General features: G+C 51.3%; 2 protein-coding genes across 3 annotated transcripts in view; one reads left to right on the forward strand and one right to left on the reverse strand.

Annotated features, from left to right (window-relative positions):
* Nucleotides 1–594: 594 nt before the first annotated feature.
* Nucleotides 595–4,043, reverse strand: LHFPL7 (LHFPL tetraspan subfamily member 7; the record flags this gene model as incomplete). Its single annotated transcript, XM_081252592.1, is given in 4 exon segments — nucleotides 595–857; nucleotides 2,908–3,016; nucleotides 3,020–3,046; nucleotides 3,843–4,043. Coding segments are annotated over 4 exon segments (600 nt in total).
* A 10,172-nt stretch (nucleotides 4,044–14,215) lies between these two features.
* The window catches only part of KIAA1671, a 188,594-nt gene continuing 186,372 nt past the window's right edge, over nucleotides 14,216–16,437 (forward strand). The window contains exon 1 of one of the 2 annotated variants that reach the window (XM_081252305.1): nucleotides 14,216–14,459. The gene's annotated coding sequence lies outside the window, so the exon portion shown is untranslated. Of the gene's footprint in view, nucleotides 14,460–14,931; nucleotides 15,014–16,437 lie in introns of those variants that run through there. The other variant, XM_081252306.1, reaches the window with a different exon arrangement.

A 16,437-nucleotide genomic window follows, 5' to 3' on the forward strand; every position in this document is an offset into this window, starting at 1 on the left:
TGGATGGAGGGGTGAGATAGGTCCTTACCGCCTGACACCCCCCTCAATCCCCACCCCAGCACTGGACCAACTCTCATCTATAAGGGGCACTCACTAGATGTTTGATGGGAAAATGAAAAATTTTCAAATTCTCCAAGAGGAGGAGTTATAAAAAGGGAAGGATATTTTTATTTTATTCTCTCATAGAGAGAGAATATGCACATACTTATTAAAAGATGTAGTATTTAACTGGTGACCACGGATTCAGAATTGCCCCAGGCACTTTTCATGAATAGATTTATCCTCACCACAGTCCTGTGAGATAGGGATTATAATAATTATAGCTAAAGTTTATTGAATACTAGTGCCTAACATTGTGCTAAGGCCTTTATTTATACACAGCATCTTAAGTTAATTCTCATAACAACCCTATGAGGTAAGCATTATTTCACACACACACCCATCTTACAGAAGTATACACTGAGGCCCAGAGAGGTGAAGTGTCTTGTCTGAGGTCACACAGCAAGGAAGCAGCAGAGGTGGGATTTGAACCTGCGTGCGTGGTGATTTCATACAACTGTTGCATGGGCTCTTTTGGCTCCTCCTGAGATATTTTTATTTGCTCATTTCTGGCACGAGGATGATGCTCTCAGTGTCACTGGAGAAGAGGATGGTCCTCCGCTGGACCTTGGTCACGTGGAGCCACCTGAACATGGGCAGGAGGCTGGCCAGGACTGTGTGGAAGATGGCAGTCACATAGCCCCAGCCCAGCTGGCACTGACCACTGTGGTACACAGAGGAGGCTAAGCAGGCTTCCTTGGCAAATGGGGAGGCCAAGCTGATCGGGAAAACCAGCAGGCCCACAATGGTGGCGATGGCTAGAAACAGAAGCAAGGAAAACCAGTGTGTCGGTCAAGGGGCTCTGGGCTGCCTTTCCATCCCAGGACTCACTCATCCACCCTCCTATTCCCCCACCCATCCATCCATCCATCCATCCATCCATCCACTCACTTATTTATTGGCTCATCTATCCTTTTATCCACCTATCACTCAGCTTAGCCTTCCACCCATCTGTCCATCTACTCACCCATCCACTCATTCTCTCCATTCCTACACCTACCTCTCCATTCACTCATCCATCCATCCATCCAACCAACCACCCACTTAGCCACCTGCCTTCCACCAATTCATCCATCCATCCATCTATCCATATTCCAATCTACCCATTTTCCCCATCCTTCCATCCATCTATCTATTCATCCATTCTTCCAGTAATATGTCTATTGATACATCCATCAGCTCATCCACCTACTTACCCACCCTACTTCATCCATTCACCAACCCATCCATCCATCCATGCACTCATTCATCAAAACTGTTAGGCACTCTGTCAGAGGTACTAATGATACTAAGAAAATGAGCCGGACACCTCCGCACCTAGAAAGCACTTCCCGTGCCGGAGAGTCACGTGACCTTCAGCCACCCTTCAGCCACTCTCGTCCACTTGAAGTTCCCTGCACATGCCTTGCTCTTGTCTCTATGCCTTTGCCCGTGATGTTCCCATTACCTGAAACACCCTTCTACATTTGGTTAACTCCCACTCATCCTTCCAGATTCATCTCAGTGATGCCTCCTCAAGGAAGCCTTCCTTAACACCTTCCACACACTGGGTCAGGTACCTCTTGGAGTGTTTCTTTGCATCCTGTGCTCATCCTCTTGTGCCAAATATCCACTGAGTTATAACTGCCTAGTACACCCCACCCCCAGTAGACACTGGAGGACAAGGACTGTATCTCCATCCATTGATTCAACAAATATCTAATGAGCAACTATTATCTGCAAAGTACCGTGTTAGATGCTGGTGATATCAAGGCAGACATGTTCTTGCCCTCATGGAGCTGATGTTTTAGTGGAGAAAGATGCACAGTAATCAAGCAGGCAGATAAGATATTATCAAGCAGGCAGGTAAGTGCTATGAAAAATGGAAAGCAAGGTAAGAGGAAGGAGACTCTAAGGAGAGGGAAGCTCCCTTACCTTGAGGACATGGAAGACCCCCACTGAGGCAGTGATATTTGAGCAAAGCCCTTAATGAAGTGGGAGGAGCAAGATGTGAAGATCTGAGAAGAGAGAATTCCAGGCAGAGGGAACAAGCTTGGGCTTCATGAGCAACAGAAAGCAAGCCAGTTTGGCCGGAGCATGCTGAGCCTGGCGGAGCAGGTAAGAGATGAGGTCAGTGAGCGAATGAGGGCTTCATCAGTGGAGCCTCATCGGTAACAGGAAGTCATTGGCGCGGATAAGCCAGTCCGAGTGGCATGGTCTGATTTCAGCTTTAACAGGACCCACTTGGCCAGAGTGTGGCAAACAGACTCTAGGGGGCAAGGGTGGCAGCAGGGAGACATGTGAGGGGGTCACCTCTAAACCAGGTGAGAGATGGTGGAGAATTAATTGGATGAAGGTTCAGTTAAGACCTGAGCTAGATCATCCCAAGCCGATGTGTGAATTAGAGAAAAGCAGATGCAGCCGGGCAGACGCAGCCCTGCAGTTTCACAGCTTAGGAATTGGAGCATGGTTAGATTTCAGCAGCTCTCAGACCTCAGCTGGATGCCCTTGTGCAGTGTACAACCTGCCCAACTGTATATGATGGTCCTGGTAAAAATGATGCTAAGTGGATGGATGGGAGAGAAACAAAGGAGGACAGATTATTAAGACTGGGTTTGGATAAGGGCAAGAGAGGGTGATGTTAAGGATACCATTCCCTACCTCCAATTTCTGGCTTGTTAAAGACCTGGAATAGTCTACAATCCTAGGGTTTATCTCTGAGATTCAACTAGGAGGCAAGACTCTGCTTACAGGCTCATCCATCCATCCATCCATTCATTCATTCATTCCACAAACATGTCTGGAACACATATGTGATAGAAGATTTACCTGCTGTTGCCTGCACCCCTGGCATTGGGCCACTGCCCCTCCTTGGGCACAGCCCTTTGGGGGCTAAGGCCCAGGACAGGAAGAGAATTGCATTGAAGGCCAATAGGAGTCAGCCTCCAAGGAGCATCACAGCTGAGACCTGCTAGGAAGAGAAAGGAGGGAGGGTGTTGTCTGGGGTGGGGGCAGTCTCGGCTCTCTCTGCTTAACTGATCAGCTACTGAGTCCTCAAAATCCCACAAGGTCTGTGCTGTTATTATCCCTGTTTTACATATAAACAAACAGAGGTAAAAGGAATTGGAGTCATTTCCCTCAGAGCACACAGCTACTTAAGAGTTGGAGTCAGAATTAAGATCTAGATCTACAACCACCATACCCTCCCTTTATTGAGTACCTGCTATACAGCAGAGTCACCAAGAGAGGCACCTTTGTAATCATCGGTTTTGAAGGCTGTGTAATCTTCCTTAGAGGTGCTGAACTGGGAGTCCCAACCCATTGTGCCCATTGTTGAATTTGGCAATTTACAGTGACTTTCAACACCTTAGCTGTGGTTTTCAAACCTAGCAGCGCTTAGATAGAGGATGACCAGGTAGGTGTGTACAGGTTGTGCACTGCACAACTCCAGGAGATGCGTTTGGGAGTCATCACAGAAATGCATATTGACTACAGTACTTTTCCAGCAGATGGCAGTATAGTGTCCTGAAGAAGGGGCACCCTTTTCCTAGTTTGTACAAAGGCACTGCACGCTGGCAGCTGCCTTCAGGATCATCCTGGGTGTTTGCTAAAATGCGGATAGCCAGACCCCACCCCACACCTAACGAGTCAGAGGTTAGAAGGAAGGTGGGCAGAAACTGGCTTTTTTTTTTTTTTTTTTGCTCTGATGGGTTTAAGAGTGCCCCACCGCCAGGTCCCAGTGAATCGTTGAGACCATGCCTCACCTTCCAGGCAAAGTCAGGAATATCATCCAGGGACCTGAAGGTCCCACAGCTCTGGTTCCAGCTGTTACCCTGAGGCCAGGAGCAGTAGGTGAGGACACCAAAGGAGAAAGTGGTGGTCTGGAACCAGACAGGAGAGATGAGGCTGAGGGCTGAGATGCAGGTTAGGGAAAGCCCCAGAGTTGCCCACACGCTGCCCACCATCAGGGAATGTCAGTGATCTAGAGGTCAAGGGACAAGATTAGTGGAAGGAGAGAAACAGGGGCTGGCAAAGGTGTCCCCCCTCCCCGGCCAGCCAGGGATCTGGTCCTGTCTTCAGATCACAGGTCATTAGCCTCCCTTTGGCCTGGGATGCACTTGGAGGTGTTAATAACTGGGGTGAGGGTGGGTCTTTTCCCTAACAAGTTCTGGAAGTCAAAACTCCAAATTTTAGAATGAATGTTAGTGCTTAAACAGACCTTGGAGCACAACCAGTCCTCGGGAAATGATCATTGCTGGTCCATGCAAGCCCCCTCTCATGTTTCATTAATTCATTCATTTATTCCTTCATTCATTCACTCTGCCCATCAAGGCTTACACTTTCCAGAAGGTCTGCTTCTACCCAGAGGGAGCACCTTTTCCGAAATCACACACAGATGCTGTGTTTCTAGCAACCACCCTGCCCATCAGCTATCTCCTCTCAATCCCTGACCATTATTTAATGTGTATCTTTTTGTATGGAGGTATTTTTGCAAAATCAATATTGTTCAGTATATGTGTATTTTTCATGTATGTAAATGGCATTGTTTTATATATTGCTGTTTCACATGGTGCCACATATGTCCCTTGAGGGATAGTCAGGTGGCACCTGAACCCAGCCTTAAATGCCAAGAGTTATTTAGTTTTCAATTCTCCTTCAATCCTTCTCTTTACACCAAGGAGAAAGTATCTGTTGGAGTTAAAGGGTCTTAATCATCTCCCAAGCATCTGTCAATCTCCTCTTTTTAAAAGACAGGGAGCCTTGAGCAAGCAATGGGGTCTAGTGAGATTTGGGGGATGTAGTTGGATTTTCCTTGTATTTGCTGTGGTGTTTTTGTTTTATTTTTTGGCATGATACTGGTTATCCATTTTAAGTTAAAATCTATTTTAAGGAGAAAGAGAGTTGATTTCAAGTCCAGTCTTACCAAAATAATAATAGAGGTTGGATGAGGAGGCTGAGGCAGGATGGTGGTTTGCTAATAGCCAACATTGTCATTGATGGTCAGAAGTGAGGCCCAGAAGGGCTGAGGCAGCCTAAGGGCACCCAGGGTCAAAAGCAGCTGAGCCAGCCAAGGGCACCTACACAGACTTTCCAGGACTTCAACCTTGGGTTTCACTTGGGGACTCTAAGCCCAGCCAGCACTTTAAACGTGGCCGGAATCCTGGGCTTGGAGGCCAGCCAGTCCCTCTACCACTTCCCAGCTGTGTGACCTGGAGCAAGTTGCCCCATTGCTCTGGGCCTCAGTTTCTCCATCTGTAAAAGCAGATTCTAAATCCCAGGGGGCATGTCATGTTGGGTTCAATCACTGAGCAGGATGATGTGGTAGAAAGAAGCACACAAACCATGTTTCCCCCACATGACCTTGAGGAGGTCACCTCGTCTCTCTGGAAATGGGGGTAGGGGTGTTGTGAAGGTTCTAGGGGGTCAGATGCAGGTGTGTTGCAGGGAGAGGGGCTGAGCTAAGCCTGGGAAGGTAGGTCAGGGTAAGGTGGCACAGACATTTTATTCCCAGGATTAGAAAAACCTCATGGCATCTAGCCAGCAAATGAGACATGGCCCCTTGAGGAGGGGAGGATGGATTTTTGTCCTACGCCAAAATCAGCCTCAACTTTGGGGCTGGCAGGATCCCGAGGGGTGTAATTCCAGCCAGGAAGCTGGGGAGCCCAGAGCTGACTGAGGCCCGTGATTTTGCCTCTCTCTGGCTGCCCCAGTGCCTCTCCGGGCGTTTCTGACCTTGAAAGAAGTTTTGTTCTCCAGATAATGTGCTCAGTGTCACCTGGGAAAATCACACCAACCGTCCAGGTGCCCAGAAACTTAAATGAGGCATTATAACCCGAAACCACATCCGGCCAGGCTTCAATTACCTGGAATCCACCTAAGGGAAACATGAAAGGGTTTGAATATTTTCTCCTCCAGCTCAGTGCTTAACTGTTAATGGCAGTTGACAATTCCTGAGCACTCATCAAGCCCCATTCTAAACTCTTTCAGTGCCTCATTCAATTCAAGACTGTGGCCCCTCTATGATAGGATGGATAGTACTGTTATCTGAGTTCCCATTTTACAGATGACAAAACGAAGCCTCAGGAAACGAGTGGTGGACCAGGGACTCAGAATCAGGGAATCAGGCTCCTGACTCTGGGACCTAAACCCAAAGTGATATTAAGGAATTAGTTTAAAAGTCAAATACCCCAGCGTTTTTTAGGAGCTAGCCAGGGTTAGAATTTGGTCAACCCTCCCACCTGCTCCAGCCAGTGAGCATGGATGGCCAGGGTAGCCATAGTCAGCCATGGCAGGAGGGGAACTGGGGTTTGGGTATTTAGAGGTGGCTGCTAGAGCCTTGGTATGTCCCCACAGCCAAGTCCCTTCCTCATCCTGGTGTCCATGTCCTCATCTGTGAACTGGAAGGAATTGATCATTCATTCATTCAACTTTTATGTGCCCAGCCCTAGGTGACCTTCACAGATACAGTGGTGAACAGAACATAGTGCCTGCCCTCAAGGAGCTTAGGGTTTCATGGGCAAGGCAGACAAACAGGGTGGAAGAATATGGTCCATCATCCATCCATCCATCCAGTCAACAAATATTTACTGAGTATCTACTATGTTCTGAGAACTGTTCTAGGTGGTGGGGGTTTAGTAGTGAGGAAAACTGACAAAACCACTGTCCTCATGGAGCTTACACTCTAGTGGGAGAGAGAGACAATAAGGAAACAATATATAAGATGCCTGATGTAGATAAGTGCCACAAAGGAAAATGAAGCTGGGAAGGGTGATGGTGAGTGACTGGGGGATGGTCAGGAAAGCCCCATGAGAAGGTGACCTTTTTTTTTTTTTTTTGTGGCACGCGGGCTTCTCTCACTGTTGTGGCCTCTCCCGTTGCAGAGCACAGGCTCCGGACGTGCAGGCTCAGCGGCCATGGCTCACGGGCCCAGCTGCTCCGTGACATGTGCAATCCTCCTGGACCGGGGCACACACCCGTGTCCCCTGCATCGGCAGGCGGACTCTCAACTACTGCGCCACCAAGGAAGCCCAGAAGGTGGCCTTTGAGTAAGAGCTGAGGGAGGAAGCCATGTGGATTTACGGGGGAGGAAATTCCAGGCAGAGGGAGGAGCAGGTGCAAAGGCCCTGTGGTAAGCGTGTACTTGGCATGTTGGCGGAAGCAAAGAGGACCCGGTAACTGGAAGGAATGAGGAAAGGGGGAGAGTGGTGGGCCTTCTAGGCAATGACAGATCTTTGGCTTTTACTTTCTGAGTGAGACGGGGAGTCTGTGGGTGGTCTCGAGCAGAGATGTGACGTCACCTGTCCCAGTGTTTTAAAAAGATCACTCTGGCTTCTGCATGGAGGAGAGGCAGAAGGAAGGGCGAGGAAGAAGCAACCAGAGGCAACTTCAGCCGGTCAGGTGAGAGACATCAGTGGACCCGAGAGAGAGGAGAGAGGGAGGGTGGGGGCTGATTCTGGATCTTTGTGGAAGGAAAAAGGTAGGTCCGGCCAACCGGCTTTGCATATGGATTGGACTTGGAGTGTGAGGGACCAAGAGGAGGCAAGGATGCCGCCAGGGCTTTTGACCTTGGCACCTGGAATGGAGGAGCTGCCCTTACTTGAGATAGGGAAGCTGCAGGAGGGTCCTGTTTGTTAGGAGAGGTGGAGATATCTGAGTGTGGTGTAGCCTAAATGAAGTCTGAGATGTGTATTTCGCCAACCCATTGATCAACAGATGCAAACAGACACAGCGTCACACCAAGAGAAAGCCCAGGGCGATGTTAGGGCAGGCACAGAGGAGGGGCACCTGATCCAGCCTGGGTACCAGGTGACATCCAGGCTGAGATCTGAAGATGGGCAAGTCGGGTTTAGGGGAGGACTTTGACCCGCATCCCTTGTCTCATTCTCCTAGCTGCACAGCCAGCTCAGCCCGACTTCTGGTTCTTTTCCAGCTCCATTACAAGTTGGCTGTGTGAGCTGGTCAAATTATGATGTAATGTAATGGCTCTGTTTCCCCATTGCAGTGGACTGAGTGTTTGTGTGCCCCCCAAAATCACATGTTGAAATTCTAACCCCAGTGGTGATGGTATTGAGAGATGGGCATTTGGGAAGTGATGAGGTCATGAGGGTGGACTTATGAATGGCATTCGTGCCCTTATAAAGAGACCCCAGGGAGCACCCTTGCCCCTTCTGCCATGTGAAGACATAGCAAGAAGACAGCCATCTATATACCAGGAAGCGTGCTCTCACTAGACACCAAATCTACCTGATCTTGGAATTCCTAGCCTCCAGAACTGAGAGGAATAAATTTCTGTTGGTTATAAGCCACTTAGTCTTTGGCACTTTGTTATAGCAGCCTGAGTGGGCTAAAACACCCACCTGAAGAAGGATGGCCATATCCTAGACCAGTGGGACTTAACTTTTGGAGGTGATGATTCCTTTGAAAATAGGATTTAAAAGCATGGATGCATTCTTCATGCAGACTTACTTGTACACACACACACACACCCACACACACACAGTATTGTAATTTCAGGGGCTCATGGACCCTTAAAGCCCATTATGGCTCCTGGACAATACTTTCCTCTCTCCCCATCCTGACCTCACATCCCTCTTCCCTCCAGACTCACCACACTTCAGGTCAAGACCCTCCAAGGTGGCCACTTCTTCTCAGGCTCCAGCTTTGAACATACGTCTGCGACCTCATAACAGGTGTCCTTCCGTTTGAAGGAAACATTCAGGCTGCTGAACAAAGCCCAAGTGTGTGATAGGCTGGCCTGAGGGGTGTGTGTGTGTGTGTGCGTGTGTGTGTGTGTGCATGTGCATGTGTGTGTGTGTGCATGTATTTTCCTTCCCAGTTCCTTAAATCGACAGGCTTTCACTGGGCTGCTGGGTGGGTTGGGCAAAGAGGGAAAAGCCAGCCCCAAATCAGGATGGGGTGAGGGTATGGGGTTTCCTGGGTAGGAGAAGGCATGAATAGGGATTAACCGATCTACGATTAAACACCAGGTGTTGAAATTCTTGCCACTGTGCTCTCTACCTTTCTGCCTTAGTAATTCTAGTTGAGGGATATTTCTCTGGGATCTGGATATCTACCCTGTAGGCTGTAAACTTGCGGGGAGTAGGCACTGAATCTGAAAAATCTTTGTCCCCCACATTCAGCATAAAACTTGGCACAGGGGCTTCCCTGGTGGCGCAGTGGTTGAGAGTCCGCCTGCCGATGCAGGGGACACGGGTTCGTGCCCCAGTCCGGGAAGATCCCACATGCCGCAGAGCGGCTGGGCCCGTGAGCCATGGCCACTGAGCCTGCACGTCCGGAGCCTGTGCTCCGCAACGGGAGAGGCCACAACAGTGAGAGGCCCGCGTACCGCAAAAAATTAATTAATTAATTAATTTTTTTAAAAAAACAAAAAAACTTGGCACAGCATAGGCGCTTGTCTTGTCTTTGCGGTAAGTGATGGAAGTGCAGCTCCAACTGGCTCAACTAGAAACGAGAAATGCATTGGCTTACATAACTGAAAATTCTGTGGGACAGCTTCAGGCACAGCTGGCTCCAGGTGAACAAGCAATGGACCTCTCTTTCTCTCTCCATCTCTCAGCTCCATTTTCTGCTGAGTTGGGTTTGCTCTCAGGCAGATTCTAACAGTGTTGGCTTCTGGTGCCTCCAGGCTTAGCAGCCCCAGAGAAAAGAAAGCTCCTCTTTGCACATAGTTGCCGCAATTGCTGTGATTAACGCTCACTGGACAAGCTTGGGTCCCATCATTGTGGCCAGGGAAATGGGATGCTCTGATTGGCCAGACCTAGGATCTGGGCTCAAGGATTAGGGATTGAGGGTTGGAGAATGGGGATTAGAGTAAGCATGTCATGAGGCTCACTGCACTAGAACTACATGGACTAAAGGTGGGGGATGGGTTGGTTTCTAGGAGGAAAACCAAGGTGCTGTCAGCAGAGGATGGGCCGTGGATGCTGGGAAGGTGAGAACAAGAGGCGTCACTCTGTTGCTATAAATGCTGACACGACAAATGAGACACATCAGTTGGTGCTGTCCGAAGCAGGAAGGTTCAGTGATGCCTGAGACCGAGGCTCAAGTCCCAGCTCTGCCACCCACACTCAGTGTGGCCCTGGTCAGGGGATCTCTGCTTTACTGGGCCTCAGTCTTTCCACTGTAAAATGAGAGCCTCTGGAATACACCAGGGTTTTGAAGAGATGATTGCCAGGGTTTTTTTCCCACTCATTCAGTCATGTATTTATTCTTTTTTTTTTCTTTCTTTCAATCAGTATTTGTGGAAGGGCTTTGGAGTTAGTCTGAACTGGATCTGAATCCCAGTGTGATATCTCTCAGGCTTGATGGATGCACCTTCTCAGGTGTGCTTAGCTGTGTCCTTCCTGGCCACCCAGCGGCACTGGATGCCATCAGCCTCCGCTCACCTGCCCCTGCAGGCGGCCTTGGTCAGTTGCTGCAGCCACTTGGCCAGCTCAGCCTGCGGTGATGAGGCCTGAGTCGCGGCTTGGTCTCCCAACGACCCCAGCTGTGGTCCAGTCCAACCTGACTGGATCCTTGGCTGGGGGTTGGGAATAGGGTTCTGCTGCCTCCTCTTCTAGACTCAGGTGAAGCTCTGGGTGTAGAACTGGCTTCCCTCATGGCTGCCTGGATGTGTTGGTAACACAGCTCAGACATGAGGAGCAGTTGGGCCCAATGGTCACTAATGGCAGACAGGAAAGGGGACGGGCCAGCAGATGAAGTTCTTGCCCTTCATCTCTGCATGTTTCACGTGGCTTCTCCAGAGATGCCCTGAGTGGTGGAACTCCCAGCCGTATTTGCTTGGAAAGCTGTGGCCAACTTAGTAAGACACGTCTTATATTTGCTCTGCCTCCTTCTCAGTCTCACAGTCCCTTTTCCTTCACTCTTGTTAAGCTGGGATTTCATCCCTAATAAGGCATTAGCTTATAAATCTTGCCTCAGGCTCTGTTTTCTGGGGAACCCAGGCTGTGTGACCTTGAATGATTTACTTAACCTCTCTGAGCTTCAGATCACTTACCTGTGAAAAGGAGATAATATAGCATCTCTTATAGGATTGTTGTGGTGTTTAATGAGACAGCTCAATAAATTACAGCTTTCATTAGTATCACTACTGTGAATGAGGCATTGGATTGTATCATGTGAAAACATTTATTCAGCGTTGAACTCCATGAATATTTATTGGGGGTCAGCTCTGATTCAGGTATTATGCTAGTCTCTGCTCCCAAGGAGCTCACAGTCTAGAAAGTGAGACAGAGAAGTAATTGGGCAATTATACTACAGTGTCATCAGTGTCTAGTTGGGGCTAGAAGACTCAGAAGCTTCGGCATGGGGGTCAGGGATGGTCGTCAGGGATGGCTTCTTGGAGGAATTGACTTTAAAACTAAGATCTGAAGGACACATAGTTGTTACAGATGATGGAGGGCAAAGTATTCCAGACAGAGGCCATGGCATGGGCAAAGGCCTGGTGTTGAGAGAAAACATTTCAAAGAACGTACTGGCTCTCCCCTTCAAGGAGCAGGTAAATTACAGGAGAAACAAAATGAATAAATATACATCAATGAAAATGTGTGAATATGGTCTTTGCCAAGGAGTGTGTGAGTTCTAGCGCTGTCCTGTTCAATACAGTAGCTGTAGCCACGTGTGGTTACTTAAGTTAATTAAAATGAAATAAAAAATTCAGCTCCTCGGACACAATGGCCAAATTTCAAGTGCTCAGTAGTCATCTGCGGCTGATGTTGGACAGTGCAGATATAGAACATCTCTGTCATTGCAGAAAGTTCTATTGGACAGAGCTGCCAGTTCAGGACAAACTTTCTGGAGGAGGGGGCAAACAGTGGCAGAGAAGGGGTTCTGGGAAAGTCCCTGGGTGGCACTGTCCTCTCTCCTCAGGAAGAGAAAAGCCAGGGCTGGGAGTGGTGGGTGGGGTATTGGCTCTGAAAACAATGTACAACCTGACACCTCTTTGGTCAGGGTGTAATCTCTGGGCGTGTGCTGGCTGGCAGCCTCTCACCTGGGAGGGAAGACACAGGAACGCGGAGAGAATCAGCTAAGGTGGGGCTGAGCCCGGAAGTCCCGCCCCTTCTGGGGCCAGGAGGGCTCTGGGAGTTGTAGTTTGGCACATCTGGGATTTCCCCTCAAAGCTTGATGTGGGTAGAAGAACTGACACTGGGCATTTCTTGGGGTGTAGAGTTAGGGGTGGGCTGGCTAGGGCTGGGGACACATCTGGGTTTGGGGTCTGTGACAGGTGGCAGAAAAAGGACTGTCTTCTCCCTTCCCCCACTTAAGTTCTGGGATAGAGAGGAGAGGCCAAGATGGAGGACTAAGCTGGATGGGGAGCTGAGAGACATCCAGTTCAACAGAATCCTCAGCCCACACGTTCTGGTTCATTGAGATGTGCCTGGGAGAGACAGGAAGTTCTGATAAGGTTAGGGAGGAGAGATAGCAGAGGGTACCCTATCAGCTGTTGGTCATTCATGCATTTAACCCAATATTTATTAAGCACAGTATTTATTGAGCACTTACTACTTACCAAGCTCTGCTCTAGGCACTAAGAATAAGGAGTGAACTAAAGAGATAAAAGCCCCTGCCTCCAGAAGTTCTAGAGAGGGCAGCAGACGATAAACAGTGATTTGCCTTTGCTCATACAATATACATGTAATGCAAAAGTCCTGCTTAAAGGTTGATTTTGAGGCATCTTAACTTTCAATCCAACCATTCTCTGTCCCCCACCGCAAAGACTCCGCCCTGGGAGTGGTAGTCGTATTTAAAAGCCACTCAGTTGGGTCCTACTGATGGCTGTTCTCAAGACATCCAGATACAGGAGATTATTCTAAGATGTAAGACGTTGGGACTTCCCTGGTGGCACAGTGGTTAAGAGTCCGCCTGCCAATGCAAGGGACACGGATTCGATCCCTGGTCCGGGAAGATCCCACATACCGCAGAGCAACTAAGCCTGTGTGCCACTACTACTGAGCCTGCGCTCTAGAGCCCGCAAGCCACAACTACTGAGCCCACGTGCCACAGCTACTGAAGCCTGCCCACTAGAGCCCGTGCTCTGCAACAAGAGAAGCCACCACAATGAGAAGCCCGCGCGCAGCAACGAAGAACCAACGCGGCCATGGGCGTCATGGGCCACTGCCTCACCACTTCTGGGTTCCATCACTGCGGGCAAGTCTCAGGCTGCTGCTTGATAAAATGCTGATACTTACTCCAAAAGTGCAGATTAAAAGAAACAAGAGATATGATGTGTGTATCTCCTGTAACAGGGGTGCCTTCTTACACACACACACACAAATTGAGAGAAAGACAGGTAAGAGAGATCCCTGCCAATTCTGAAGCCACACAGCGTGATGTTCTTTTTCCTCTCTTTGACTTTATTGAGGTCTAACTGACGTACAATAAATTCATGTATGATTTTAGGTCCTTCAGTTAACTCTCCGTACATTTCCTTCCTAAGGAAGGAAGCACGAGTCACAAATACAATTCAGTTTATTAGTGCAAATATTGTTTACAATGTCTGTAAGCTCCCAGAGAGCCTGTATATTGCCAGATGCTTCACCACTGGGTCCCTGACATCCAGCATACTGCAGGTGCTTAATAAAGACCTATGGAATGAAATGAGTAAAGGATAGCAAAACAGGCATTTTCCCATTCAGGAGCAACTTCCTTCGATTCTCTCAACTTGTCCAAAAAGTCTCTATATGCCTCACACCTCGACCCCCACCTCAACACAATGGCAGCAGGCGTGGCATACAGTAGGCGCCCCAGCCCAGCGGGAGTGAACAACCTCCTGCCAGGCCCCGGGTCGTGCGGTCCCGGGTGCAATTCCCCTGATTGCCGCGAGGCGACGCGAGCGCCTCGCGCAGACCGCCCCCCAAGCCGGCGCCCGCAGCCCAAGAGATTCAATGGGCGAGGCTCTACCGTGCGCCTCCTGAGTTCCCGGGCTGCATTAGGCTCTTGGGGGCGCAGACCCGGCGGCCGGTCGGTGTCCATTGCGGGGGATCCCAGCCAGCGCCGCGGGCTGACCCCGGGAATGCGGGCGGGGATCATGAACAACGTTCTGAGTCCGGCGCGGCGGGGTGAGGGCTCGAGGGCCGGGACCGCTTCCGGGAGGAGTGTCGGGGCAAACTCGCGACCTCTGACCTGTCTCACCGTCCCCCGGCCCCGGCGCCGGCCGAGAGCACGGGTCCGCCGGCAGCGCTCCGCCCCGGGGCCCTCCGCGCAGGCGCCCTCGGCCACGGTTCCCACGGCGACGGGGGCGCTTCCACGCCCGAGGCCCCGCCCCCAGCAGGCTAGGCTGCGCTGGGCCGCGGGCGGCGCGGGCAGGTGCCACAGGCTGCGGGCAGGTGGAGACGCGGCGGGCCGGCGGCGGCGGCTCTAGGGTAGGTTGAGTGGCGGCCGCGGTAGATGGGGGCAGGCCATCCGCCCCCTGTCCCCGGCCTGCGAGGGGGCCGGGGAGGCGGCGGCCGGCGATGGCCGCCAAGTTTCTGCTCGGCTGAGGCCCCGGGAGAAAAGTTGGCAAAGTTGGCCGGGGAAGAGGTGGGGACCCGGTGGATCTCCCGGGGCGTTGAGTCTGCAGGGAGGGGGCATCTCGATTTGGGAGCTGGGAGGTCTGTCTCTCGAGACTTGGGAGTGGATCCCGCGGGAAGATCCCTCACTGGGCAGCCAATGGATCCCACGCCACCCGGTTGGAGACTTGGAAGTCGATCCCAGGAGTGGATCGGGCGCTGGTGGCCTGGGGTCCCATTCGATCCCCAGCCTGGGGGTGACTGTGGACGGTGATTGGAAACTGGGAGCTAGTTGATCCCTCTCCTCTGACCCCCACTGGTCCGAGCCTTGGGAGTGATTCCGAGAGGAGATCTGGTGGCCGGGAGCTGGGGTATCGCTGGAGATCCGTACCCAGCCTGGAACTGCTAGGATCCGGACATTCGTGCAGGTTGGAGGCCCAGGAGGTGGACACTGGGAAGCGGGGGTGCTGATCGAGGCGGAGCCCGGGGCTAAGGGATCCTGCGGGCAGCTGGGGCGGTGGAGAGAACAGCGCGCGGGGCCCCACGGGCTCCGGGGCTCCGGACGCGCCCTCCCCGCAGAGCCTGCGCACCCCTCCGCGCGCCTTCTCAGGGCAGAGGCGCCCTGATGGGATTAAGGCTCAATCCCCCCTGCTCCCAGTAGGCTCGGGTGGCCCCCACCCCGCTGGCGGCGCTGCCTAGGGCTACAGGCGGGACCCAGGGGAAGGGAAGCGGCCCGTTGACCCCCGAGCCGGGCCCGACCTTTCCACACCCTCCTAGCACACACTCGGCACGGAGCCGCGGCGCCGCGCCCTGGAGCCCTGCTTCTCCGCTGGTCGGTAGCGGGTCGGTAGTGGGGCTGCCGTGTGACCTCCGCGCGCCGCCTAGGTGGCCAAGGCTTCCTGCCCGCGGGACTGAACTTTCTCCAGACAGGAGCTGCCATTACCTTTTGGAAAGGAAAGGGCTATACCTGTTGCACAAAGAAAGTGCTTTTTCTTTGCAGCTTCTTTGTGACCTTGGACAAAACACTTAACCTCTCTGAGCCCAGGTCTCCCTTTCGGGCAAAATGGAGTGGGGGTGGGGGTCACAGTCCTCCCTCGTCTGGGTGACTGGCAGGATTAATAGGTATAAAAGGTATGAAACAGGTACAGGCTCTGTAAATATTAGTGGGCCCTCATTCTGTGGTCTCTCCCTTGTCTCATCCCCCGCCACTTCCCCTCGGGTATCTGAAGGAAGGCTCCAGAAACCCAACTCGCTGTCTTTTTTAATTGCAGGATTAGGCAGATATTTAACTTAGTCTTTCTTCCAAAGGGGTTTAATTGCCTCTCTGATCCCCCTTGCAGAGAGAAGCTCTAGGGTTTGGCTAATCAGTAACCAGGGCATTTGGACAAGACTTCTCCCTTGGCCCAGCTTTCCCGTTGCTAATCCATCGGAGCTCCTGGACAAACATGCATTCACCCCCAGACACCGGTGTCTCATCCTTGGGACAGTTCCAGAGGGAGTTGTGCATCCACTAGCCACGGTCCTGGTGGTTTTATGGGGAATCCTTTCTAAAGGATTTGCATGCTTGACAAGGGTGCAATTATCCTAGAGAAGTACAGGGTTTCATTCAGTACAGTGTCTGGACATGTGAGAAGCTCATTCGGTCAACCAGTGTGTGCACTGAGCACCTACTATGGGGCAGACACTAGAAATGGTGGACCCAGGGCAATATAGGATCTGTCCTCCTGGCTTGCGATCTAGCTGTGAGCCATCAGCTTGCCCTGCAGTCCAGTGAGGCAGCTGTACTGATTCTTGATGTTGGGGGTATAACCCTCACCCCAGATTCTGAGTCTGGAGGTGCCCCCCCCCGTGG

Source organism: Mesoplodon bidens (assembly GCF_964165515.1).
Source record: "Mesoplodon bidens genome assembly, chromosome: 13".
Taxonomy (NCBI): Eukaryota; Metazoa; Chordata; class Mammalia; order Artiodactyla; family Ziphiidae; genus Mesoplodon; species Mesoplodon bidens.